This window comes from Podarcis gaigeae (genome assembly GCF_964106915.1).
Source record: "Podarcis gaigeae genome assembly, chromosome: 3".
Lineage (NCBI taxonomy): Eukaryota > Metazoa > Chordata > Lepidosauria > Squamata > Lacertidae > Podarcis > Podarcis gaigeae.
Window position 1 is genome coordinate 24,353,818 of NC_139680.1, and position 25,570 is coordinate 24,379,387.

General features: G+C 42.6%; 1 protein-coding gene and 1 long non-coding RNA gene across 12 annotated transcripts in view; both read right to left on the bottom strand.

Moving 5' to 3' along the window:
• Window positions 1-25,570, bottom strand: part of DLGAP2 (DLG associated protein 2) — a 395,404-nt gene that overhangs the window by 24,350 nt on the left and 345,484 nt on the right. For all 11 annotated transcript variants that reach the window (XM_083730087.1, XM_083730088.1, XM_083730083.1 and 8 more), the window contains 3 exons: window positions 12,327-12,676; window positions 3,806-3,891; window positions 1,951-2,366 (listed from right to left, as the gene is read on the bottom strand). In XM_083730087.1, the coding sequence (XP_083586213.1) occupies window positions 1,951-2,366; window positions 3,806-3,891; window positions 12,327-12,676 (852 nt within the window). The remainder of the gene's footprint in view (window positions 1-1,950; window positions 2,367-3,805; window positions 3,892-12,326; window positions 12,677-25,570) is intronic.
• On the bottom strand, window positions 18,616-23,837 carry LOC310840788. Its single transcript, XR_014562136.1, has 4 exons — window positions 23,299-23,837; window positions 20,595-20,779; window positions 19,070-19,110; window positions 18,616-18,776 (listed from the first exon to the last, which is right to left on the bottom strand). It is a non-coding gene; the product is annotated as an uncharacterized lncRNA (long non-coding RNA).

A 25,570-nucleotide genomic window follows, 5' to 3' on the forward strand; every position in this document is an offset into this window, starting at 1 on the left:
ATCTGTCCTCCATTTCTTTTAAGAAGGCTTCCTTCTGAGGAAGCCCCATGGGAAATAAGTAGGTTTGCAGAAGCTTGAACTGCAAAAGGGAATTATTTGGTTATATTGTTACATGCCAGGGCTGTTGGGTGACCATTGGGGCTAAAGGCAGGGAGACCAACCTACGTTGCAGTAGGAAGGCAAACGGCATTTCCATGCGCTCTGGTACTTGTCACAGTGTCCTGTTGAGCCAGAAGTGGTTTAGTCATGCTGGCCATATGACTTGGAAAGTTTCTGTGGACAAACGCCGGCTCCCTCAGCCTGAAGCGAGATGAGTGCCGCAACCCCATAGTCTCCTTTGACTGTACTTAACCGTTCAGGGGTCCTTTACATACATTATGCGATTCCTGGTGTTATTTTACAGGGGATGAGTGGTGGTGAACACGTCTGTTTGGAGTAACCCCTCCATCCTTCCCCACACCGATGCTGTGTCCAAACACAGGACACAACCTGGCTTCATTTCGAAAGAGGCACACCCTCCCCCTTCCAGTTGGTTGTTTTTTTAAATAATAATAAAGTGTTATCTTGTTATACAGCGTCATGAAGCGTTTCCTTGCTGTTTCCAGAATAAAATGCTTTTTACCATTGGTGGCAATATTCAGTGGACCCCTGTTGTCAACCGAATAAAAGACAATAGGTGGTAATAGACTGTAAACAAAGAGGCTGAGCTCGGTAATATAATGCAGTCTGCAAAGCAATTCCCCTTCTTCCTGTTGAGGATGGATGCCTTGATCAGCACTGGAAATGCCCCGTAAACCCAAGCATGGCATCTACTGCTTATATAATGTGATTTGTTTCATATTTTTTATGAACAGAATCAGTGCCACCCTAAGATTGCTTAAGCCCATAGCAATGCAACAGGTGAGGCTGGGCTATTGAGCCACCTTCCCAACACTGGCATCCCTGCTGCTTACCTGGATGGGGATGGGATAGGGCCTGGCAGTGGGAGAGGGGTGAACAGGCACACTGGCAGGGTCACGGGATTGGCTGCACTAATATGCCTATGTGGCCCCCACATTGCTGCCACGCTACCCCACCCTAGCCACATCCAGGTAAGCAGCAGTGACGCCGGTGTCAGGAGGATGGCTCAACAGCTCGGTCCCACCAGTTGCACTGCTATGGAGTTCAAGCAATCATAGTGTGGCACCAATGATGCTTGTGAAAATATGGAACAAATCACACTGGGCGGACAATATTTATACTGAATCATGATTACCATCCAAAGTGGAAACACGGAATAAGCCCTCAAAAGATTCTGAACTTTGGACATGGGAATTTAAAAATGCAATGCAGTTGGGATTTCTTTCTTTTCTCTTCCCTGTATCTGAAAATAATAATAATATAATATAATATAATATAATATAATATAATATAATATAATATAATATAATTAATATAATTAATATAATATAATATAAATATAACTTTTTAAAAGTTAGCTGCTACATCAGTGATGTAAAGTTACAGAGAATTCTGAGAATTCACGGGCCATGTTCTGTTTCTTCAAATTTCAAGAAATTGTATTTTATGTTTCTGTGGGATCAAATGTGAATTCTCTTTCATATTTGGAAATCACAGACTACGGGGAATATATGTGTGTGAGCTTTTCTATGTAGATAACTCAATAGGTTTTAACTTCTATAGTCCCAGGAGCAAAATCCCAAAGGTGCATCATACGCAGCGCAAATAATCAAGAGGTCAGCATGCTATCAAACAACAACTTTCCTTAGAAACTCCTTCCTTTTACTACTACTACTACAAAATAAAGTTATAGGTCTTTGATTTAATAAGAAGGGTTGAGTTTTATCAGATTTAGCCGAGTGATCACAGCAATAATATAAACATTAAAGAAGGACTAGACAGTTTCAGAAGTACCCTAAAAGAAAATACAAAATATGGCTATGGTCTTACTTTCTTCAGAAAGATCGTTTTCTTCTGCTTCTCTCTCCATCTCTTTACACCATCCTTCCATCCTCTTGGTCTCAGTATGTAGCAACTTCATAAACCAAGAGCCATCTCGTCGACATGGAGACATGCGCCCTGTTTCAACTGTCTCAATGGCTGGTTCCAACCAAGGTTCAGGTGGTGGGAGATTGGAGGTGTCTACTTGGGTCCTATAATCTTCTCTGTAACTAAACAGCCCCTGTGTCCGTACAGTTCTTACCGCACCATATTGAGTAGGGGTGCTGGGTTCTGAATGCCGCTGGAAAGAGCCACCAAACTGAAGTCCCTTGTCCTCCATTGTTATGTGTCCTGGAAAGCCTTCGAGTTCCAGGTCAGCCTGAACCGCTGTTGTTACACTATTTGAGCGCTTAAACCGCCCATGCCTGGAGAGGAACAGAAAACAGCACACAAATCCACATATTGCCCAAAAATACATATATATATTTTGCCTGATAAAATCACAATATCTCAGCTCTGCAGCCATTCAGAATCTTTTATCATTACTGTTCAGAAATATTAATAAAAAACAAACATGGTTATTTGAATGAAGCAAGTGAATGAAGCCTACTTTACATAGGACACAATGGGACTATTGATCAGAAGAACGATACTAATGAAAATCATTTAAGCCACCTTTGGAAGCAAACATTGATTTGTTCCCACAGTAGAAAACAAAACACCTCATTTGTAAGTGAACTGGAGAGATTGCCTGAAAATGCCGCAGTGACTCAGATTATCACTAAACCAAATAACAGCAAATAGATGAATGACCAATCTTAAGGTCTAAAACAGGGGTCGGCAAGCTTTTTGGGGGCTGGGCCGGTTCACCACCAGTGGTGGGCTGGAGTGTGTTTGTGTGTGTGCATGTGCACATGCGCATACAACAGAGGGGGCTTCTCTCCCCCCTCTCTCTCCCAGCCCCTCTTGTCCCCTTGCTTACCTAGTGAGCTTCCAAGAGGCAGAGGCTGGCGGCGGTGGCGGAACAAGCAGCCCAAAAGCGCTGCTTTCGGGCTGCTCATTCCTCCTCCGCTGATGATGACAGCCTCTACCGCTCGCAAGGGCAGGCACAGGAGCCACGCTTGGCAGAGTGGTGGCAGCATAAGCAGTGGTGGCACACAGCTTGCTCTGACGAGGGGCTGCTGGAAATGTACTCGGCCAGCTCAATCCAGCCCCTTCCTCCTCTCAGCCACGCGCAGCTGTTGCTTGCCCATTGGCCAGTGCCTCAAACCTTAGCAGGCGATTGGCCAAAAGTTTGCTGCACTAGGAGGAAGGAGGAGGTTCCACCGCAGTGAGGGAGAGGGGGGGGAAATGTCGGCAGGAAAAAAATGGTGCCCGCACCATGAAAAGAAACCACTGTGGAATCCCCACGCCGATCCATGGAACAGGCCATGGGCTCATGGGCTAGAACCAGCCCATGGGCCTTAAGTTGCCGACCTCTGGTCTAAAATATGTAACAGCTAGCAGTGATGTTATGAGACAGCTAGCAGTGATGTTCTATGTGGTTGTATAACATGCTGCTTGTCTGGTTTTATTAAACAAATTTGTATTGATTTTCACTGTGTAGGTAGTAATACTGTGGTGTGTTTTTTAATGTTACTTTTTAAAACAGTAAGCTGCTTTGGGAGAAATAAATAAATAGAATAGATATTAATTGTGGGGCAAGGTTGCTTATAGCTATTATTCAATGATTTCTAATAATGGTAAAATGTTCACATGTAAACACACCAAATACATGCATGTACATGGTACATGTTTTCTTGAAGACTCACACCACATTATATCATGTACACACATACACACATTGTGCCTTTGCTTGACATACCGTTTATCATCTTCCACTTGCACTCCAACTGAGTGATATTCCCGTAGGCCTCTGCTCTCGGTATCTGAATCAGTTGCTGTTTCCACCTAGTTCAACACAAAAGATAAATCTGCAGAAGTGAACATTGAAAACCTGGAATTATTACTACCTCGTGGATTTAAACTAACATTACATTTCTCTCTTTACGAGTAGCAGTCCGGGCCCAAACATGTCTACAAATGGATCAGACACACTGATTGCAGCACAGGTTATCTGCAAGGAGGTGTTTTGAGATCACAGGATGGGGCGGGGGGGGGAATCTCATGGAGTGAAATATTTCAAATAGTGTGCGCTGTTGTATATTACAAAACTGTAAGGAGCAACTATGGCTCTGTTTTGTCATTCTTCCTGCGTACTTTGGAAACCATGTTGAATGAACACATGGAGTCGCATTGTTTTTGACATCTCTCTTCTTGACCATCAGAGATTCAAAAGCTCCTTATGTGCAGTCTTGTAGTACCTGATCAAAACTGAACTTTTAATTCAGGATGGATGGATTAGTTTATTTCCAGTCTATGCCAATTTTGTATGTGGTTATTCATAGGTCTGTCCTGTTTGTGCATTAATCAAAATCCACATGAAAATTCGTGTTTAAAACTATGCAATTAGAGATCTATTTCATCACAAATCATTCACTTGCACGTATATTTTACCTGAATGTGCACATTTCTAAATGGATTTTATGTTAAAACATCCAATTTAAACATTTTTGGAACTGAGAATTGTACTGCAAAACTTTGCGAAATCTGAAGGAGAGTAAACCTTTCAGTCTGCACATTGGACAGGGAGGGGCAGATCAGAGCAGTTTGTAATGAAATTCTCAGAAACTGAATTCCTCGAGCATACTTTCTTTAGTTAAGTTAGATTTTAAAAGTTCTGAATGTTACGTTCTCAGTGCCAGAAAAATCAATACAAGAGGCATATATCTTGCTCCAAGTTATCGTTCTATGCAGCTTGCCAGTGCTGACACTCTCTAAATACCCCAGCGATTACTTCCATGTTTTAATACCTTTCATTTTCTTGCCATGCCTAGAAGCAGAAACCATTGCCAAATGAGGATTTTCTATGCAATTTGGCAAGCTAAACATTTTAGTGCTAAGTGCACAAAAATAAATCTGGGCAGTGGAGGGGACCCTCTCCTCAATATATATATATATATGTATATGCTTTTAGTGTTCAGGTGGGGAGAAGTTTACCTGTATGCCTGTAAAATTCAGGAAATGGACAATAATGGGCACTTTACATAATTAAGCTTGCAATAAAACAAATATTTCTGCTACTACTAATAGATATAGCACTGGAATGCTTCACCTCATTATTATGAATATTAGTAGTAATATATTGCCCTTTGTCATAATACCCAGGGCTTATGTACGCATGCTTCCTAGATATTTCCCTGGACGCAGGGTGCCCTAGTAATTTGAGAGGCTGCTGTCTAAATTGGATTTTGTTCCCACCCCACCCCCATCCCTTACACTCTCTATCATTGCATCAAAGGCTGTCTTTAAGCCTCCAAATGCTATGTACAGAGAAACATCTTTGCACTCTGGAATGTGTTGTAAGTATGGAAAGACAAGCCAGTGATCTGCAGTAGAGTTGACTGGTCCTTTCAAGGTCCTTTCTCGCCAGGAAATAACTTGTTAGTTGCAGCAATGGAATGTATCCTCTGCACATGAACTTTAGAAAGGAGGAGGGATAGGTACCTGAATTGTAAGGCATCCAGGTGAGAAGCATATCAGACTTCCACTTCCTTTGCTTTATATGCACATTTTCCAGGCCACACAGACCTACCAAGGTTAAGAGATCTGCTAGTAAATGCAGGGCTGGATTTGATAGTCACTGCTGACAGTGCAGAGCAGATTCTTGTCTCCCTAACCCTGCTGGTTCCATGCTGTTTCCACACATACGTCATGTGTGTTATGGTGTCATTGCATTTGTTAATTGTTTAATGCCTCACCCCACAGTGCCATTTTATGATTTCTAATATTTAGGAACAGGAAATCGACATCAGTAGCATAATCCGAGCTATAGAATGAATGCTAATTATTTGATAAATCTATCGGTGGTAGCTATACAGTGGTACCTCGCAAGACGAATGCCTCGCAAGACGAAAAACGCGCAAGACGAAAGAGTTTTCCGTTTTTTGAGTCGTTCCGCAAGACGAATTTCCCTATGGGCTTGCTTTGCAAGACAAAACGTCTTGCGAGCTCTTGCGAGTTTGTTTCCTTTTTCTTAAAGCTGCTAAGCCGTTAATAGCCGCTAAGCCGCTAATAGCCGTGCTTCGCAAGACGAAAAAACCGCAAGACGAAGAGACTCGCGGAACGGATTAATTTCGTCTTGCGAGGCACCACTGGAGCTGAAGGTTTATTAGATTCTTTTTTTTGGTAATCTCTTACTGAAAACAGATCACAAGGATTTGAAGTTCAAGGGAAAATGGGGAAATGGCAGTGATAAAGGAAGTAACAACACATTTCCCCCCCAACACAGCTTGCTTTTCTCTATTATTACTAGCACTGAAGATTATCAGCAGTTATTTAACACCACGAAGGCAGGAAAAATATGCTATGAATTGTCAGACTGTTTTTAGAAAGGTGAGATGGTGCCATAAAAACAGCTTCTGTGCATTGCTGGTGGAGTTTTGATACTATATCTGTTCACTGTGAATATTATTAAAAGGAGTTCATTAAATGCCAGTGTGTAATTCATCACTGAAACCTCTGGAAATTTTGCTTGCTTCCTAGAAAAATATCCTGAAAGTATGGTTGACCACAACAACAACTAAAACAAAAAAATGATAGCATATATATTTATTTGTTTTGTAACACCTTCCTTAAGAAACGATGTTCAGCAAATATTTGATCCTTACAAATACAGTGGTACCTCTGGATGCGAATGGGATCCGTTCTGGAGCCCCATTCGCATCCTGAAGTGAATGCAACCCACGATTCGCCGCTTCCGCGCTCTGTTACTTCTGGGTCACGGTGGAGCGCAAACCAAAAATGCTCAACTTGAAGCGTAGACATCCCGAGGTATGACTGTAACTTGAGTTTCATACTGAAGACCTCACGTTTTTGCCATCTAAACCAGTATTCCTTGACCTTTTAGAGTGTGAAAGGCAACCAAATTAATGACCGTATATGCTCGAGTACAAGCCGACTTTTTCAGCACGTTTTTTATGCTGAAAAAGCCCCCCCCCCAGCTTATACTCAAGTGAGGGTCTCTGTCGGCAGTGGCGGAGGAGGAACGAGCAGCCCGAAAGCAGCCCTTTCAGACTGCTTGTTCTTCTTCTGCCACTGCTGCCACCAGCCTCTGCCTCTCGGCACCAACCTAGATAGGCAGGAGGAAGGGAGGAGTTGGGGGGAGAGAGAAGCCCCCTCTGCTGTGTGTGCATGCGCGCACACACACACACACACACTCCAGCCCACCAGGAGGTTTGTGGTGTGGTGAACCGGCTTATACTCGGGTCAATAAGTTTCCTGAATTTTTTGAGGTAAAATTAGGTGCCTCGGCTTATATTTGGGTCGGCTTATACTTGAGTATATACGGTAACAAATTCACTAATTAGTTAACATTAAAAAAAAAAAAACCTACAAGAAGATGTAAAGGATGGCAATATTTTCTCAATCTTCTTAAGAAAACTGACTGTATACTATTAGAATGGGTCTTTGGGGCAAACATTTATCCTCTCCAAAGTTAATGTGTTATCCATATTATTACTTAAGCCTGTATTTTACTGGCAATGAGATGATTAAAAAGAACATGAAAGTGTATGTTTTAGATATTCATTTGATAGCCAACACCTTGAAGATGTGAGAATAATAGTGAGACCTCTCAACCTGCAAAGTTCCGGCAGTGATCTGGGTTAGACAGTAATGTTGAAAACAGAACCTTGGTATCTTGTTAACTAAATTTAGACCAGCATAGGCCTTTTCATTGATCTTTCTGCTACCCAGCCTTAGAATAAGAATGCCTAGAACCTTGTGGGGTTGTTGTTGTTTTAATTAAAAAACCCAACCCCACAAGGTTCAAAATCCTACGTCATAGGAGCTTTATGAACCTGGCAACGGTCTGGATTCAAATGCCGAAGTGGTGGCATGAATCCACGAGTGTGGTCTTGTGTACTTACTGCTTATCTCCTCCTATTAGTGAAGGTCACAACAAGGAAGCATTCAATGTGGCTCTTTTGGTCAGTGTAAAGCAAATTAACATATGTAAAGATTCAAGAGAGGCCGACCGAGAGTGGTGGTGTGGTGTTTTCCGGCACCAGTGTTGCTGTGGCTTACCAGGAGCAGGGCAGGGAGGTTTGAACTGTGTCGATACTCCTGCAAATATCTTTTCTTGTACAAGGCCATGGATGTTCTGCTTTATTGTATGGTGGGGTGGTACCTTACTAAGACATACTCGGAGCAAAGCCCATTGAAATCAATGGACAAGTTAGTCATGACTCGGTTGGATACAAGCCATGGAATATATTCTACATATGAAGAAGAGGAGTTTGGATTTGATATCCTGCTTTATCACTACCCAAAGGAGTCTCAAAGCGGCTAACATTCTCCTTTCCCTTCCTCCCCCACAACAAACACTCTGTGAGGTGAGTGGGGCTGAGAGACTTCAGAGAAGTGTGACTGGCCCAAGGTCACCCAGCAGCTGCATGGGAAGGAGCGAGGAAGTGAACTCCGTTCACCAGATTATGAGTCTACCGCTCTTAACCACTACACCACACTGGCTCTGAAATACCTTAGGCGTACCCAACAAAGTAGCTCTGTTAGGGCAAGAATGTTTGGCTGTGTAAAGTAACTTTTTTTGCCCTCTTCTCTCTCAAGGTGCTCCCGAAATCTGTTCTGGGTTTCCCTTTAACCCTCTGGAGCAGACTTGAGAAGTTCGTGGGGGGATGGGACGAACGGATGGAGGAGAAAGAGAGGAAATCCCATGGCACAAATAGAACTACTTGGTTGGATCCTGCCCTACAACCATAGGCCTAGCCTGGAGCAGAAACATGGCATCTGGGTTACACCAGTACCAGTGTTTCCTGCAGTGATTACATGACCTGTGAAGGGGAAACACACATCCGTTGGGTGTGTATACTGGGGAGCCAAAACTGACTGCAACATTCTGTTGCGTTCCCCTAAAGGTTTAGATATGTGTGTCTCCCCAGTTGGTTTTATTGATGGATTTTATTGTATTTATTTGAATGCGATCAGAGAACACTTGGGATATAAATAAAAATAAAATAAGTATTATGTATTCTCTACGAGGGGAAATGGCAGCTGAATTCCCGTGGGATTCCCGTAAAGTGTGGGGTGGATCTAAGACAAGGCTGAATTATAAAAGAAAACAAGAGTAGGGGGAAGCTCACTTGCAGTGTTCCAAGTAATCTGGAGGGATATTTAAAACAGAGACAGTATTTTACTTCCAAATTTCCCTTGTCAGCAGAGAGGCTATAGCGTGGAATAGTGTTGATGGCATAACTCCCGCTGGCTTAAATACTGTACGCATGATTGCTTTTATTCCTCTGAAAATCTGAGTTTTGTAACAGCTCTGTATGAAATTCCTACTAGAGTCGGTAGCTGATTTCCATCTGCAGAGGCAAAAAGGTTAAAATGAAGAGTGTCAAGAGTAGCTCACTGCCTTAAGTTAAGCTGCAGTCCTCCGCACTGCTACCGTTGGCGTACAAACCTTGTTAAAACAGAGTGTGAGTTTAAAAAATCAGTAATTAATGAGCCTGCTATGAATAGAAAGACATGCAGGTGCAAGGCAGTGTCACCGCACAGCCATCTAATGAGAAAACTCGGGCTGCCGTTAATCAAATAAGTATGTAAATAAAACCAATTTCTCAGGAGCCTTAAATACAGGCTTCACTGGGAAAACCCACAAGGTTTATGAAGCACATGGTTTCCTGCACTGTAAACATTAAAAGTCAGGATGCTTTTATTTATTGCAATCCTGGCAATAGGTATACGACAAAACAAATCTTCTTTCACAAATGGCACAACCATAAAGGGTTTATCCTTAGAGGAATAATTTTACTGCTATTGGTCTCCTTGCCTCGTGGACCCGGTATTGTCCGTGGGATCTGCCAAATGGATCGTGGAAGAAAGTCTTTGCCCTACTGAAAATATACATTTCAGCTTTCTTTCTTTCTTTCTTTTTCAAAAAGAGTCAATACCTTTGACAAATAATGTTTGTCATTTGCCGTACTTGAAAGGAAGCAATAGACACCGAACATGAGATGCCTCGTTGCTATAGAGATTCAACGCTTTCTGTGCAAATTGCTGGGCAAATATGTGAAGTACACAAAACAAAACTAGCTAATAGGAAAAGCTCTTATAAAAGATATCACCTTTAAAGGCGGGACGACTGTACAGGACAGATGACAACATCTGCCAGCACCTCCCCTGTTTGAGCAGAGAAGCCTGATCAGGAAAGGAATCCCTTGAAACCCAAACTATCAAAGACTCTTCAAAGCTTTCTTTATTATCATCTATCTAAGCCTCACCCCTTCTCTTTTTTAAATAAATAAATAAGTGACTTCATTGCAGTACTGCAGCATGAATTGTTAAGAGCTCCACGCTTAATTACTGCCTAAGCATACAGAAAAAGAGCTGACCTGAACATTTTATGTTGACGCTAAATTGAATTCTATACATTAGCTGTAGGCCCGTAGCAAAGTCACAGAGGGAGATATATGGATTTCTATCAAAGCCCAGTGGCATTTTATATGCCTAGGACCTTGGCTAAAGCTGCACATTACCAAACTCCTGGAAGGAGTGCTTTTAGAAGATCTCTTTTAAATGAGACATATCTAATCAGGAAGCTTTTCACGACATCTCTTTAAACCCGGCAATAATTATCGTCACTGGAATGGCTTTTGTCTAAAAGGGGCAGTAATTCTACTTAATGAGGATGGTTTCTCACAAGGCAACCACCATATTCCATTATATTTGAGATGGAGTAGAGACAGTTGTGCTACCTTCGGAGTCGACAGCAATCTCAGCATTCAGCATTTTACCATAAGGAACAAGGTAAAAAAAATGCAAGAGTGCTCTCCCTCCCATCCTTTGGTAACAAATGAGCTGAACCTAATAAAATGAATCTAATTATTGGGGTGCATGTTACAGAACTCCTGAGATCCTTACAGAGGTCACCCTTATGACCTTTACTTAAATGGACAGTTGTGTTCAAGAGGCTTTCAGTGACCACTGACCTCGAAACCTGACAGCTACTGAAAAATATTATTTTGAACTTTAGATTGGTAAATACTTTATTTAGTCCATTGAATAATCCCAAGGTATACTGGTATTTTTTTTTACCAGCAGTTACCTACTCATTTCAAGAATATATACAAGTAGGCATTAGCACTAGGGCTAACTGTAACTATTATTGCTTATGGAGCATCATTCTTGTGACCAATGGTGCTTAGTAATTAGTTGTAAAGGAATATACTCCCAATTGTAACACCATATACACAGCCAAGTATTACTAGTGTAATCCAACTTTTGGTAATAATTCTTGGGGGGATGTTTGCTCACAGCCGCTCACTCTGTATTTCTCCCTCAGCATATGACCAGCAGTAACCTTACAGTTTTGTGGTAGAGTATTTTAAGGCCTGATTCAGATTGCAAAACGAGGTAGTACAGTCCTTACAATTTTAAAGTAAGTTTCAAGCAGCGAAAAGCATTCATTTGAAAGCCTCCTTATGTGAAGACTGTCACCATGTCAACAACTGAATATATACAAGCTGATGAGGGTCTGTTTCCATATGGAGATGTTTTCAGATGAATAATCTGAAAGCAGGGCCTATACCACCTCATGGTTTACTTCCACATCTGCCCTCTGTTTCTTCAAGGTACCCCTCACCAACGAGTGAAAAAGAAGAAGAAAAGTCACTAGTAACCTTCAGTTTCTACCACAGTTTCATACATGGGACAGAGCTGCCATGGACATCCTTAAGTATAAGCCTATATGGACAAGTATTTAAAATACTAGCAGAGCAGAAGTGCTTTTAGTTACTGGTGCCTGCACCATGCAATGCAGTGCTCTTCCTTTTCTAGCGAAACATGGAAGAACAAACAGCCTATGTCAGGACTTCTCCTTCAAGGTCGAAAGAGGCTCCATGTTTCTACTAGTGGCAGGATTCTATATAAAGGACTCTGAATTTACAGAGAGGAGGGAGAGGGAGAGAGAGGAACATGTTGCTCACCTGTGTGGCTGAGCAGTATAATTTTCATATCAAGCATTAATGACAGGCAACTTGCCTAGAGATATATTCATTCATTTTTTTCTTTCCAGGCACTGCACATTGGCTGAACCATTTTCTGCATGGCCACATAGCTGTGATGTGAATGACAATTAACGCTAAGCAGCCAGGGAATGTTGCTCAAGTTATTAGGAGCCACTGAAGCTGAATGACTCATTTTGGTACTATTTACGGAGCCGAGGAGGTGAACAGCTTGCCGCAGAACAGATGTTAATGAGAGGCTACCTGAATCCCTATCGAAGAGCGCCGACTCTTAAGGAACTCCTCCGCTTTCGACACGAGGATGGCCTTGTCGCTGGTTCGCACTGAGGGGCTGTGGCTCTCAGGCCCATGGCGTTGCGCCGCGGCCGTTTCCATAGCCAGGTTCATGGCCTTGTTACTATCCAAGCTGTCCGTGGAATTGTACATCCCTCGACCGTCCTGAGGCCACGGTGAAATCCTCTGAGTCCGGTTATCGTGATAGGCATCCTGGGTGGATTCTGTGCTGCTCTGTGCTGTAACTGAGATGAGTGGCTTTGAGGTTGTACGAGGGGGTACAGGCGGTGGTGTTTTTTTGTAACTTGTGTAAGTTACAGCTATGGAAGAAATTAAGAGAAAGAAAACACGATTAATAATAATAATAATAATAATAATAATAATAATAATAATAATAATAAACACTGTTGTGATTTATAGGGTGGGTGGGAACTGTCAGAGGACGATTATGCTGCTTGAAAAAACAGGAGGCAATTATGAAATATGCTCATCTGTGAACCTCACAATCAGCACAAATTCCCTCTCACACACAGAATGGGTAGCCATAGCAACAGGTTCATTTCATTTCAAACAGGAAACAATGACTGTGAATGTTCCTCTTGCACAAATGAGAACCCTCAGCCCCAGTGAAGGGGAAAAGCAGCTAGGAGAGAATGCCTGCACCTAGGTTTAAGCAAAGATGGGAGGCTAGAAACAAGGAATGAAACACATGTGCTTGTTGATGCTCCCACAAATGGCCCGAGAAGGAAGGTATAATTTTTCCCCTCCCCTCCATTCAGTGCTGGAATGGATTATGCAATGACCAAGTGGATTAACGACAGTTTGCAATGATCCTGTAACAAACCCAGCTTCCCAACACCCAGAACCCTTCTAATTTTCAACTATGGAGGAAATGGAAGGAGGGGTGGCAAAAAGAGGGAAGAGAGAGGACAGTGAATTAAAAGCTTCCTTGTGATTTATGAGATGGGGAAATAGTCAAAAGATGAAACATGCTACTTGAAACTGTTTTTGCTACTGGACTAGGAAATGGGATGCCCACTAATGAGGATGGTTTTATTCCACCCAGTTTAAACTACCTATTTGGTGACTAATAAGACCCAGAGATAAGATGAGGAATGCCTGGTTAAACAGTTGGTGGCACCCCTACTACTATATAGGCACCTTGCAAAGGGCACTGAGGTTGATTATACAGAGGTGCAGAGTACAGAGCACAGAAGAAGTCTTGAAAACAAATATCTACGGTTACTGTTATTCACATTAAGCAACTCACATAATAATACTATCTCGCCCAGCAAAGCATGCATAGTTATGTTAGAACAATTCATAGTATAATCTCCATGCGGAAAAGTACTCCATGTTTTATTTGTACAGAAAGTTGGACCGAAGCTGGTCTATGCCAGGCACAGCATAGCTGGTGAAGATTCTCCCACTTGCTCGCACTTGCCACAAAAGAAACCAAGCAGAAGACAAAATGGCAGCCTAGAAACAAACTGGACTGAAGTTTTGAAAGATACAGCTAGTATTTTGGAACTGTTGACTTGGACCCAGAACTTTGGGAAATGGTTTTAAATGGTTGTGTTTTCTTCTTCCTCAAATTTTATTTACTGGTCTTTAGTCCTACACATGGGTGAGCACACAACTAAACGAACCATTGCCTTAAACACATTGCCTGTGGTCTTTGGATTAAGGGCTGTATAGAAATTTAATTTAATTTAATCAATCAATCAATCAATCAATCAATCATCAATCATCAATCAATCAAAGTAACCTGCTCTGGAGCAGTCCTCTCTGTCAGCTTCCTGCCAAAAACCACTCTCAGCTACTCATTGTCTCCCAACAAGGCTCACTGGGGCAGCGAGGTGGTTGGCAGGAAAGGAATGTGAGATTGAGAGCTCTTAATTTTTTCCTTCAGAATAAAAGTGGCTAACTTAAGCATGTATTTTTAAAAGAGTACCCACTGGAACACAGACTTCTTTTGTTGGGCAGCGGACAAAAATAAACAAATCCTGTGTAGTTCATTACTCATATGCAAACCTGCATGAGTAAGATTTGTCTAAAAAGATGATTGACAGATGAACTTCTTCCCTAGTTTTCCCCCTCCCCATCTTTCTGATAGGAAAGCAGACTGTATTCTTCTGAGGATCCACTTGTTGAAATATGATATGTAGTGTACAGTAGTTCCCTTTTTCTGTAACTCCTTTTCAGCCTTTTCCAGCATTAACCTGGAGCTGCTTTGTTCCTTCCTTGGGTTCCCAGGTAGGCAGCTTTTTGAAATAAAGGATGGAAATTGGCAGGCACCATTTAAAAGGAGCTCTGCTGCATCAGAGCCAAAAAACCCCACCTAGTCCAGCATTCCTGCCTCTGGTGCTGGAGGTCGTACACAGCTATGGATAGCCTTCCACATGTTTCAATCGATCCTGAATGTCCTCACATAAGAACTTTCCAGTCAGGTGGCTATAACCACATTGTTCTTCCCAATTTCTGTGTTTTGGTCAGGTTCCTGGAGGCTGGTCCGCTAGGTCAAATGGGGGCATTGCCCCAACAATCTCATCTGCCCTCAGCCAGCCCCCTCTTGCCTGTCTTATTGTTTACAACTGGCCAAGGAAGTGGCATTCGCTATATCACCTTTCTCTTCCTTAGTCTCAGTATTGCCTTAATAGAATGCAACAAGCAGAATGGAAAAGAAACCAACACAGAGTCCCACTGCAAGCAAGGTGCCTGACCTCTTTGTAGGACCCAAATGTACAGAAATCTCAAAAAGAGAAGAATGAGGGAACAGAGGCTCACTGAACAGGACCTTGGAAGGTGGCCATCTTGCAAATAGCTTGTCCATTCACAAACTACTCTTCAGCACAGTTAGTACAGTACACAGAAAGAGAACCGCTTTGCCACAACTAATGTGGAGATGCTGTCATTCACCAGGAGCAACAGGAGGAGGAATTCAGACGACTTGGTGCTTGTGTAAAGAGTTGCTGACACAGTCCCCCCCCCCATCGTCTCTGTTGCTATAGATAAAGAGGAGACCCCCAAAGATTCTATGGGGTGGGGGGGGAAAGAGAGACATGCCACCCCCTCAGGAAGAAGTAATAGAGTCAAAAGGAATAATCTACAGCTTTGCGAGGTTTTTTTTGGCATAATTGGATGAAATTTGCAGAACTGGAAGCCCCTTCTGCGAAATTTCAGAAGAACAGCTGCCATGATTTCCTCGCACAGGCAGCCTTTATAGGCTCGGTATGGTCATAAAACGACGTGCTTAACCTTGCCTATTGTTTTATACTCAATTTGGACGAAAGCAGCATGTGTGTGAGAGAAGTGCCGCTAGATAAGAGACCTGCCAAACTGCAGGCAAATAGGTTCATTGTCTTTTCTGCTACGCACATTCGAAGTTTCACTGGGGAGAACTGAAAGGGATTTGCTTTCCACCCTGCGGTTTTGCACTCAGAAGTTCAGTGGTAGTGCTCCTAAGGATGCTATTGCAAACAGATCAAGCAAATGATTTTGGTATGAGAAGGAGGCTGACTTCTTTTTCTTTTTTTGCACAGAAACAGCCTTTTGTGAGGTGGGGGGCACTGTGCCATAAGACTGTCTCACTGTGCTGCCACACAGAGGAAATATTCGTCTTCTGGACCCATATTTTCTTCGCCCCCTATCTTTCATAGCAACTTGCTTTGCGTTTATGTGTGTGAAGTTTTTTAAGAGTGGGGGGGGGGGATGTGTGTTTCTCAATTGTGCTGTGCCCTGCACTCATCCTGCTCTGGCTGTGCACCTCCTCTGACTCTTCTCTGAGCAAGAGACACCAGTGATGTTTCTATGCAGGTGCCTTCTAAGGCTGTGGCTGGTGTGTTGCTCATGAAACCTTCTTCCTGCTTAGCTGCCCCTACAATGCAGGCAGCTGGCGGAGGTGGGATTTGCTGCCGACTCAAAAAGATCCATGCTCTGCCACTTCTGTGACAACCCAGAATTTGTCATTGTTGTGGGCTTCTGCCATAGGAATGGCATTGGAGACACAAGCCCTTGGCAATGGAGGGCCCGTGCCCACCACTGGAATATTGCTGCATCTTTGTGGTGGTGGTAGGCATTTTGAGGGCTGGTGAGGCAATCTTCCTCCTCAACCAAATTGTCCAAAAGCACATCGGAAAGCTCTCCTCTTCAGTTTCTCTATTTAGCAAGCTGACTTCTGCTCAAAGTCCTGCTTGGTGCACCTCCTTGTAGCAGTGAAGGTAGTGCGTTTGAGTTTTGTGAGAGGTAGAACTCAAATGGCTAATGCAGCACTGCTGACAAACCAGAAAAAAATAGATTGTTATAACAAAATGTAAAAAACAACAACTATGGAAAAACATGCACAAAAATCTCTGCTTTCTGGCGCCATCTGGTGTTGCATGTTTATAGCGCATTCAAATTGTTGTTTATTTACTAATGTAGCTGAATCCTAAAAGGAAATTAAAATATGTACAGTGGTACCTCGGGTTACATACGCTTCACGTTACAGACGTTTCAGGTTACAGACTCCGCTAACCCAGAAATAGTGCTTCAGGTTAAGAACTTTGCTTCAGGATAAGAACAGAAATCGTGCTCCAGCGGCGCAACAGCAGCAGCAGGAGGCCCCATTAGCTAAAGTGGTGCTTCAGGTTAAGAACAGTTTCAGGTTAAGTACGGACCTCCAGAACGAATTAAGTACTTAACCCGAGGTACCGCTGTATTGTATTCTGCTTATCTGCTCACAACTGTGACTGCTTGCATACAGCCCGACAACACTGTGCAGACTTATAGTGTGTGAGAAATACCGCACAAATAAAGAAGGCAGTTTGTGACTGATAAATAAAACAAAATCGCTTGAGACGGACAAAGGGATGAAGCAGAACTCAGGGTGAGTGCTTGTGCACTGCACACTTCCAACAATATATGCTACAGGACTAAGTGATATTGGCATGTGTGTAACTTCCCTCGCCACAAAAGCAGGAGATACATATTATGACAGATAAGTAAAATGAATCAAGTGATATAAGATCAGAGATGGAGCTATTCTAAGGCAAAGAGGGAGGGGGAATAACACTGACTACAACTACCGGTAATTAGAACAATCAACCCATCCATAGGCCAAAAAAAGAAGAAGAAGAAAGCAAAAGAAAGCAGGCAACTCCAAAACGAAATCAAGAGGTAGATTTGAAAAAGGCAATAAGGATTGGAGGGGGCGAGGAAAGGGTGAGTAAATAAGAGACTGGCAGTATAAGTTTTGGAATGAGGTAAACTGGTGAAAAATCATTTTTACAAGCCTCCGATTCACTCTACGAGAACTCGCTCAATGTTACCACGCTGAAGCAGTAGCGGTTGGCCGGGTGCGATGGCGGTGCTTGCCTGCAATATCGTTTACTGGGGGAATGTGGTAAATTGGCAGCCAAATTGGTGTGATGCAAACACACCGGCAGGAGTGCTGAATTGGTTCCATCTTGATGTCCTTTCCCCACCCCTTTGACTCATGTAAACAGCGGAGACAGCAGTAAAGGGTGGCCAGGAAAATGCTGCGGCCTTATTAAATGCTACTGGTCCTAGGAGACCGAAATAACAAATGGCAATAATCACCAGAGAGCAAAACTATTACTTTGACATCAGTATCCCAAAGTGGAGCTATGGTATAATAATTTCCTTTGATTACGGGTTAGACCTGTCAAGCGCAAAGCAACTTCCCCTCCACCCTTAGAGGCATAATTTTGCTTTCAGTAGATACTTCTATGAAACGTTTTCCGTGTTCAGATCAGTAAGGTACTGCAAGGAGTTCCAGATTTTCCACCTTCGGTTCATGGCACCCCACCTGTATCCTTCTTCACCTCAGACAAATCCCCAATCCCTTCAAAGTGGTGTGTTTTGCTTCAGAATCCAACCAACCCCTAACAAATACCAGACAATGTATCAATTGTGCAGTAATGTCATTTATTTCTCTTTAAAGAAATGGCACTAAAATATTAGCATCATTAAATATAAATAATGAAGTAATTATTTTTAAAACTTGCATCCTAAATGGTCACATCATTAACACACACATTTTAAAAACGGGTATATTTATTTATCAAGAACTACTGATGGTTAATAATAATTGTTTTAAATTGCATCATAAATCATAATCACAACATAAATTGAAATGTATATTCACTGAAGTATGATACTGGGTTAATTTATTATGTTAATTTAATGGCCTATCTATGACTTGAATTAGTCAGCCATTAAAAAAACAAACTATTTCTTATCAATAAAACAAGTAGCAGAAAATGTAATTTTATTTTATTTTTATATACAAAATTAAACATTGATCCACTTTTAATTTTTGGTTTTAAATAATCTCTCTTGTCTTTCCACCACAGGAACAAGGTGCAGGTCTTCTGTGCTGCTTTCATGAATGGCTTCCTTGACCCATCTGTGTAAGTCCTGTTTGGGAAAAAAATGAGATGAAAAATTAAGGATGTAGATAACTTAAAACTGCTCAGACAAGAACTTTTCAAGCTGAACTTAAAGTTGCTAAAAGTTAAAGGCACACTTTTTTTTTTTAAAAAAGTTACAAAACAAAGCTTTTCCTATGTTAAGTTAGTTGTTGTTCAAAGTTCTGTCAGTAAAATGAAATCTGTTCAAAGCCAAGTTTTGTTCACTATGTGTTCCCTATAGTTAAGTACATGTGATAAAGAAAGCTGCAATTGTGTAAGATTAAACATAAAAATACTCACACTGGTGTTGAGGGAAATCTTTTTGCTTCACCAAGACGTTACTGCAGAAAGGAAAGGACGACTGAAATGAATTTTAAGTAGAAAAATCTGCACAAGTTAAAATGCGAGAATATCAGACAGATCTGATAAGCAGAGTTAGGCAGATATAAGCCCTATAGTTTATCAATAGCCTCAAAAACACCAACTGCATAGCATTATACTGCTTACAGTATAATAAACTGCACTGCAGAACAGCTTTGGCTTACATGATAAGGTATGCAGTGGAGCAGAGTTGGTGGAAATCTGTGGTCAACCACATATTGTGGGCCTACAGCTCTCATCATGCCAGACCACTGGGTATGTTTGCTGGAACTGATGGGAGTCCAACTAATACATGGGAATTTAATGACACAGCCCCAGTCCTGGCAATTGCCCAAGGCCCTATAGCTTTCTAGATGTCTGTGGGCTGCCCTCCGCAGCCTCCCTCTAGAATCTGTTGTTGCCACCAATGCTACCTTGCTATAGATGGGGCTCTCTCAAGGACAGGATACTGAGTCTTAGCTTCTCCTGCTAGTCATCCACAGCCAGGTGGCCAGGTGTGTGCTCACTGATCTCTTCCTTCAGGAGAGAGAGTGACACACATGCATGTGCACCAGAACATTTGTGCATCGTATCCTTTCCACTCAAAATTTATAAATGTCCTGGGCTGGGCTGGAGAAGTTCAGGAGGCCTCCAAGTAATTCTTCTTCTTCTGAGAACACACACCAGATACCTTCAAAAACGAGAACCAGGTTTTTGACTCTTACATTCTCTACAACCTGGTGATGTGGCAAAGGTATCTGCAGCCAGAACCTCCATGATTTCGACTCCTTCATGTTATCAGGAGCATTCCACTTCTCCTGGATCACCCCATCCCTTACTTTAGAGCAGGCTTCCTCAAACTCGGCCCTCCAAATGTTTTGAGGCTACAAGTCCCATCATCCCTGACCACTGGTACTGCTAGCTAGGGATCATGGGAGTTGTAGGCCAAAAACATCTGGAGGGCCAAGTTTGAGGAAGCCTGCTTTAGAGGCTACCATGAGAGTGGGGTGGGCCCCCATTGTGGACATATGTGCCCATGTGGGGGTGGCAGACTTGGAAGGGGGCACATCATTCCATGAAAAGGCAGGGATCTGGAATGGTGACGCTGCATCATCATCACTGGCCAAGACATGAATAGTTTGATAGCAGACTATTGTGATTCAGAGTGGCTTGGACTCTGCTGGAAGGTCTGCTCTCCGATTCAGTCCATCACCCCAATCTGATTTGGAAACAGCTGCTCCTTTGTTCTAATAGTGTTTAGGATGCACGTGGTCTTAGGATGGACACAAGCTCAGAACGGCTGCAAAAACACTGCCTCAATTCCACCCACCCCAGGCTTCTCTAACCACTAAAGGTCACCCCGTCCCCTAAACTCAACCTTCTCTTAATCCAACCAACTACTGTACTCTCAATGGCCCACTCACCCCATATCCCTGCCCTCCCAGATCCATTCATTCCAACCCACCTCTGGATGCATCCTGCAGGGCTGCTGCCTCTGCCCACACTGCTGCTGCCACGCTGCCAATCTTGCCACTCTTGCTGCTATCAGATGAGCCCTCTGTCATGGCTGCAGGCACCGTGGCTTCTGCGACATGTAATGTCATGCTGTGAGGTATAATGTTATTCTTTTCATTGTTGCCGGAAAGCATCCTGGAAGTGACAGAGAACCCGTCTATTTTCAGCCCCCACCCTGAGCAAAACAGGGAGGGCTTTTTTTTTGTAAATGGGTACACATTTTCATGTAACACAGTAGCCTATTTTCAGCTCCATACTATTGCTGACAATTCTGCCTATAAGTATACAATGGCTTCCAAACACTTAAACAAGTGACATTTGCACATTTCCTACACATAATGGTGTAACGGGGCATCTATGTCTCTCCTTGTCCCGCCTTCTCCCATAGATGAAATGTCATGTATGAAATAATTCGGTGGCACATACAAAGTATGTGCATTTGGTTCAGTTAAAGTTGATCTGTCTTGGTAGTAATCCATAACCGTTATTGGTTGCCATACATCCAGAAGTTCCCAGACATATCTGGAATACTGCAGTCAGAAGCAGTGTCCGGGTGGAAATTGCTAAAATGTCCAGGAAAACCCATGTCAGTGTTGGTTTCTGCTTCCTTCACTGTGCAGCGAAGTGCTTGTCACGGGACAATGTTTTGCATTCCACAGTCAAAGTACTGTTGGGTTTCCCACGGGAATGGGAGACTGGATGTGACGTACACTGGTTTCCTGTTTTTTCACTGTTCTCTCGGTGTTCTTTGTTTCCGAGGAGAAGAGAGTTGCTTCTCTGCTCTCGCAGAAGCAAGATGCCTGTTTGTAATCTCTCAGCATTGAAGTGTAAATAAAGTAAAGTAAAGCATGTGGCATGTACTGCTCAAGCTTCCGCTGTGTACAGGAGTCTGCAATTACAACATTTTTGGTTATGGGCCCAGAAAAATGTGATCAAACTGAAGGATGGACTCCAGAGGTCGAGTCGGAATGCCGGCAGAGGAACAGAGAAACGGACCGGTCTTATCTACTCTGCGCAGCATAAGCCTAATGCTCTCAGTCAGCAGTGTCAGTTTTTGGCTTTTCTGTCCTGCTTTTCACTGTCTGAACCTTACCATAACAAAGCTAAAGGTTGTGTAATGCTTTCACACTCATCAGCCGCAATATATACAGAATTGCACATTCATAAAAGAAACTGCAAAACAATTTTCTATAAACTCTAGATCAGGATTGAATTGTTTACCTCAGAGAAAACACTTGAGGTCAATGGAAGTCTATGGTGGGCTATAATTGTTTGCTGACAAAAAGTACAAGGTACCCAGAAGAATAATTCATCTGTGCAATGGTTTTGGTTTGTACAGAGAAGATGGCAAAACACAGTCTCTGTTTATGGTGCAGCCCCATGGATATCACTGGGACTGTGTTAGCATAACAATCATAGTACGATTGAATTTGAAGGGACTCCCAAATTTCATCTAGTCCAATGCCCTGCAATACTGGAATCTCAGATAATCCTTGAATCATACTGGGAAAGAGTTAACATTTTAGCTATGTTACATTGGCTCAGATCTAGAAGAATGGACAAGGTGGAGTTGCTTTGCAACCCTTGGCTTAGCATGCAAGCAATTCTGAACTGAATACTTTGAAATGTGTGTGAACTCATTGTGTGGCTTGATAATTAAAATAGGAAGATATATATTAGGGAGGGGGAATATAATCAAATGCATCTGATGAAGACCACAAGAAAGCTAGGATATAGGAAGATTTAAGAATAAAACACAGAATGCCCTCCCTATGTAAATGGTTGCTTAGATTTAAGCAGACTCTGCTTAGCCCCTTAGTGATGATTAAAGGAAGATGTTGAGTTCTAACTGGTAGCAAAGCAATGTAATATGGGATCAGTTTGCTTTCTAACAGTCCCATGAATGAGTTTTCCTGTTTTGTTTCTCAGTTCTGCAATAATCCTTGATTATTGGCATTTCAATGAGCTGCAGTTTGCATAGGAATCACTCACAAAGAGGAGTTCTCATGGATATTTTACACCATGTCAAGCGAATAGGCAACGAGAGATTGCTGTAAAGGTGTGGTGGGATATACAAGGTCGCTCATGTTCTTGGGCTTGTATACCATGCAGCAGACTCTCATCCCCTGTGTTCGCTCTTCTGTTTGGTGGAAGTGGCTCAGAAAGAAATCAGACAGCTCTGCCCAAATTAGTGTTATACATGCCCTGCACTGTAAACCGGTTTATATGTTGTAGCTCTGTTCAGGTTTATCCAAATGCACCAAAATATCCACATACTAGATGGGAAAGTACCATGGCGGCAGTTTTAATTGGAGTTTTAGCCAAGTGGAGGTCACATTCATGAAAGCCCTCAAAGACATGAAGCATTCTAATCTCCCCATAAATCCCCTCTATTTTGGAAGCAGTAATCACCTTTCTTCCTATGAATCAATACAAACACAAGCCTAAGAGGAAACTATCTGGGCTGACAGAGATAAAATTTCACTTGGATTTCACTTACTACCTCTTGCTAAAAAGGCATGGGGAACGTATTGCATTTTCTATGTAACAAGCCTCATTCATCAAAGGCTCATTTGTGCCTTGCCTTCAAATTGTTGTCGCTGTGCAAAGTAGCAGGGAGGTGGGGGCGGCAATATATAGCAAGCATCATTTACGAGACAGCCAGGAGGGCTTGTGTTTCAGTCAGAGAGAACTTCCCCTTCGCCCAAGATTAAGTTGCAGCAATCAGAATTTTCAATTAAATCTCCGTTTTTTTGACAAGTGTGAACAAAAGGTGAGATGAGTCCCTGGAAGAGGTTAACCGTACCTTAGATCTTACACGTAGTTTCTCCGAGTACAAAGAGCTACATTTCCTGGATTATATCCATCTGCACAAAAAGCATGGAACCCAACAGAACCATTCATACCTCAGCAAAGATCTGGCCTTAATAGTTGGGGAAACCATTTAAGCAAGTTTATAATTTGGTGTGCTCCAAGGTGAAAAGCGGGGAGATTTTCAGACATTTGCCAACAAATGGGAGGTAAATAGGATTTACCTCACTGATTTATAAACGTCTCATGTTCAGTACAGACATGGAACTCACTCACTCTGATTTATGGCTGTACTTTAGAAAGCAAATTCAATTTTTTTTTTTTAGTTATGACAGTTTTAGCTGTAAATATGTCATTTTCTAATTAAATAATGACCCCTTTTAAGATTCTTCTATGACGTCCTGTCTCATTTTAGGGAATATTCTTATACTCCACAGAGACATGTGGGTTGTTGGTTTTTTTTAAAGGAAGTCAGAGACATCTTCTTTCGCAATCTGCTTGCCTTTTCTTTCCTTTTTTAGGAAAAGGGAAGCAGGAAAAACACAGCTAAGGTTTGCTTAAGTGTACTTGTAAGTGGAACTCTGTCTTCCTCTTGTGTTCTCCTGTGGGACTGTCTAGAACAGTGTGGGATATGGCCCTGGGGGCTGCAGAAGGAAGAGGGAATCAACAAATATCACCTCCCCCATTTCCTCCACTGGGACCCTCTGCTGGACCTTGGCTCTTTCCATAAATTGAGGAGCGTGTCTGGCTCAAACCCATATAAATGACAGGAGGACTACAACATGAATTATTCATTTCACTGACAGTCACTCAAAAGCTGTACTTAAGACATTTCTGTCCTCTGTTTTGAAATGTCCACAATGAAATTCTGCAACCTAAATTGTGGGACAAGGGATGCGGGTGGCGCTGTGGGTTAAACCACAGAGCCTAGGGCTTGCTGATCAGAAGGTCACGGTTCGAATCCCCGCGATGGGGTGAGATCCCGTTCCTCGGTCCCTGCTCCTGCCCACCTAGCAGTTTGAAAGTACGTCAAAGTGCAAGTAGATAAATAGGTACCACTCTGGCAGGAAGGTAAACGGCAATTCTGTGCGCTGCTCTGGTTCGCCAGAAGCGGCTTAGTCATGCTGGCCACATGAGCCAGAAGCTGTACGCTGGCTCCCTTGGCCAATAAAGAGAGATGAGCGCCGCAACCCCAGAGTCGGTCACGACTGGACCTAATGGTCAGGGGTCCCTTTACCTTTACCTTTAAACTGTGGAACACTTTGTCACAGGAGATGCAGTTGGCCTCCTCTCTTACGGTGTTTTTACTATATGGCAAAAGCTTTCCTGTTTATGTAGATGTTTGTGTTACCATATAGATACCAGATGCTTATACCAGAAGATTAGATTAATATAATATATAAATGTAAACAAATTTAATTTTATATTATATATATATATTATAAATTAGCGTAGTGTTTCGGTTTCCTGAGCACAGATTTGAACAGTAACAGAGATTTAACACCCCATAATTGGTTATTCATAAATTTCTCACGAGTTTAGGATTACTCAGTCGAATAAAACTTCTAATTGTAATCCATTGCTTCCCATTCTTCTCCTTACATATCTGTCAGGGAACTGCCATCGGAGCTAGAGGCGGAGGCAAGGCTCCAAAGCGATGCTGGAGAAGGGCCCAGCAGGGAGAGAGGCAGCTCATCGGCTGGGGAAGGAAATCAGTGTAACACCAGGGATAAAGGGGGGCATATGGGGGAATTGGCGAGGGGGCTCTAGGACTCCTCGCCGGAGACCAGCGGGGAGAGCACGGGTCCTCCGCTACCCACCCCGCGCAGAAGACCTCCGCGCAGGGAGAGTAGGCGGAGACTTGGCGTCAAAGAACTTCTTTGCTGGAAGAGGTTCAAGAAATGCCCACTGACGGATTCTGCTAGCGACTGAACAGCCACAAAGTGAAGGCTGTCCAGACAGAAAAGGTTTAACCAGGCAACTTACGCACGAGCAACCCCTATAACCATTACAATATCTTTCATGACTTTTACGTTATTCTTTTTCTCTCAGTGGTTAACTCACCATCCATTCACGTACCTTCTGATTCTGCTGCTACATTAAATAATGGTTTAA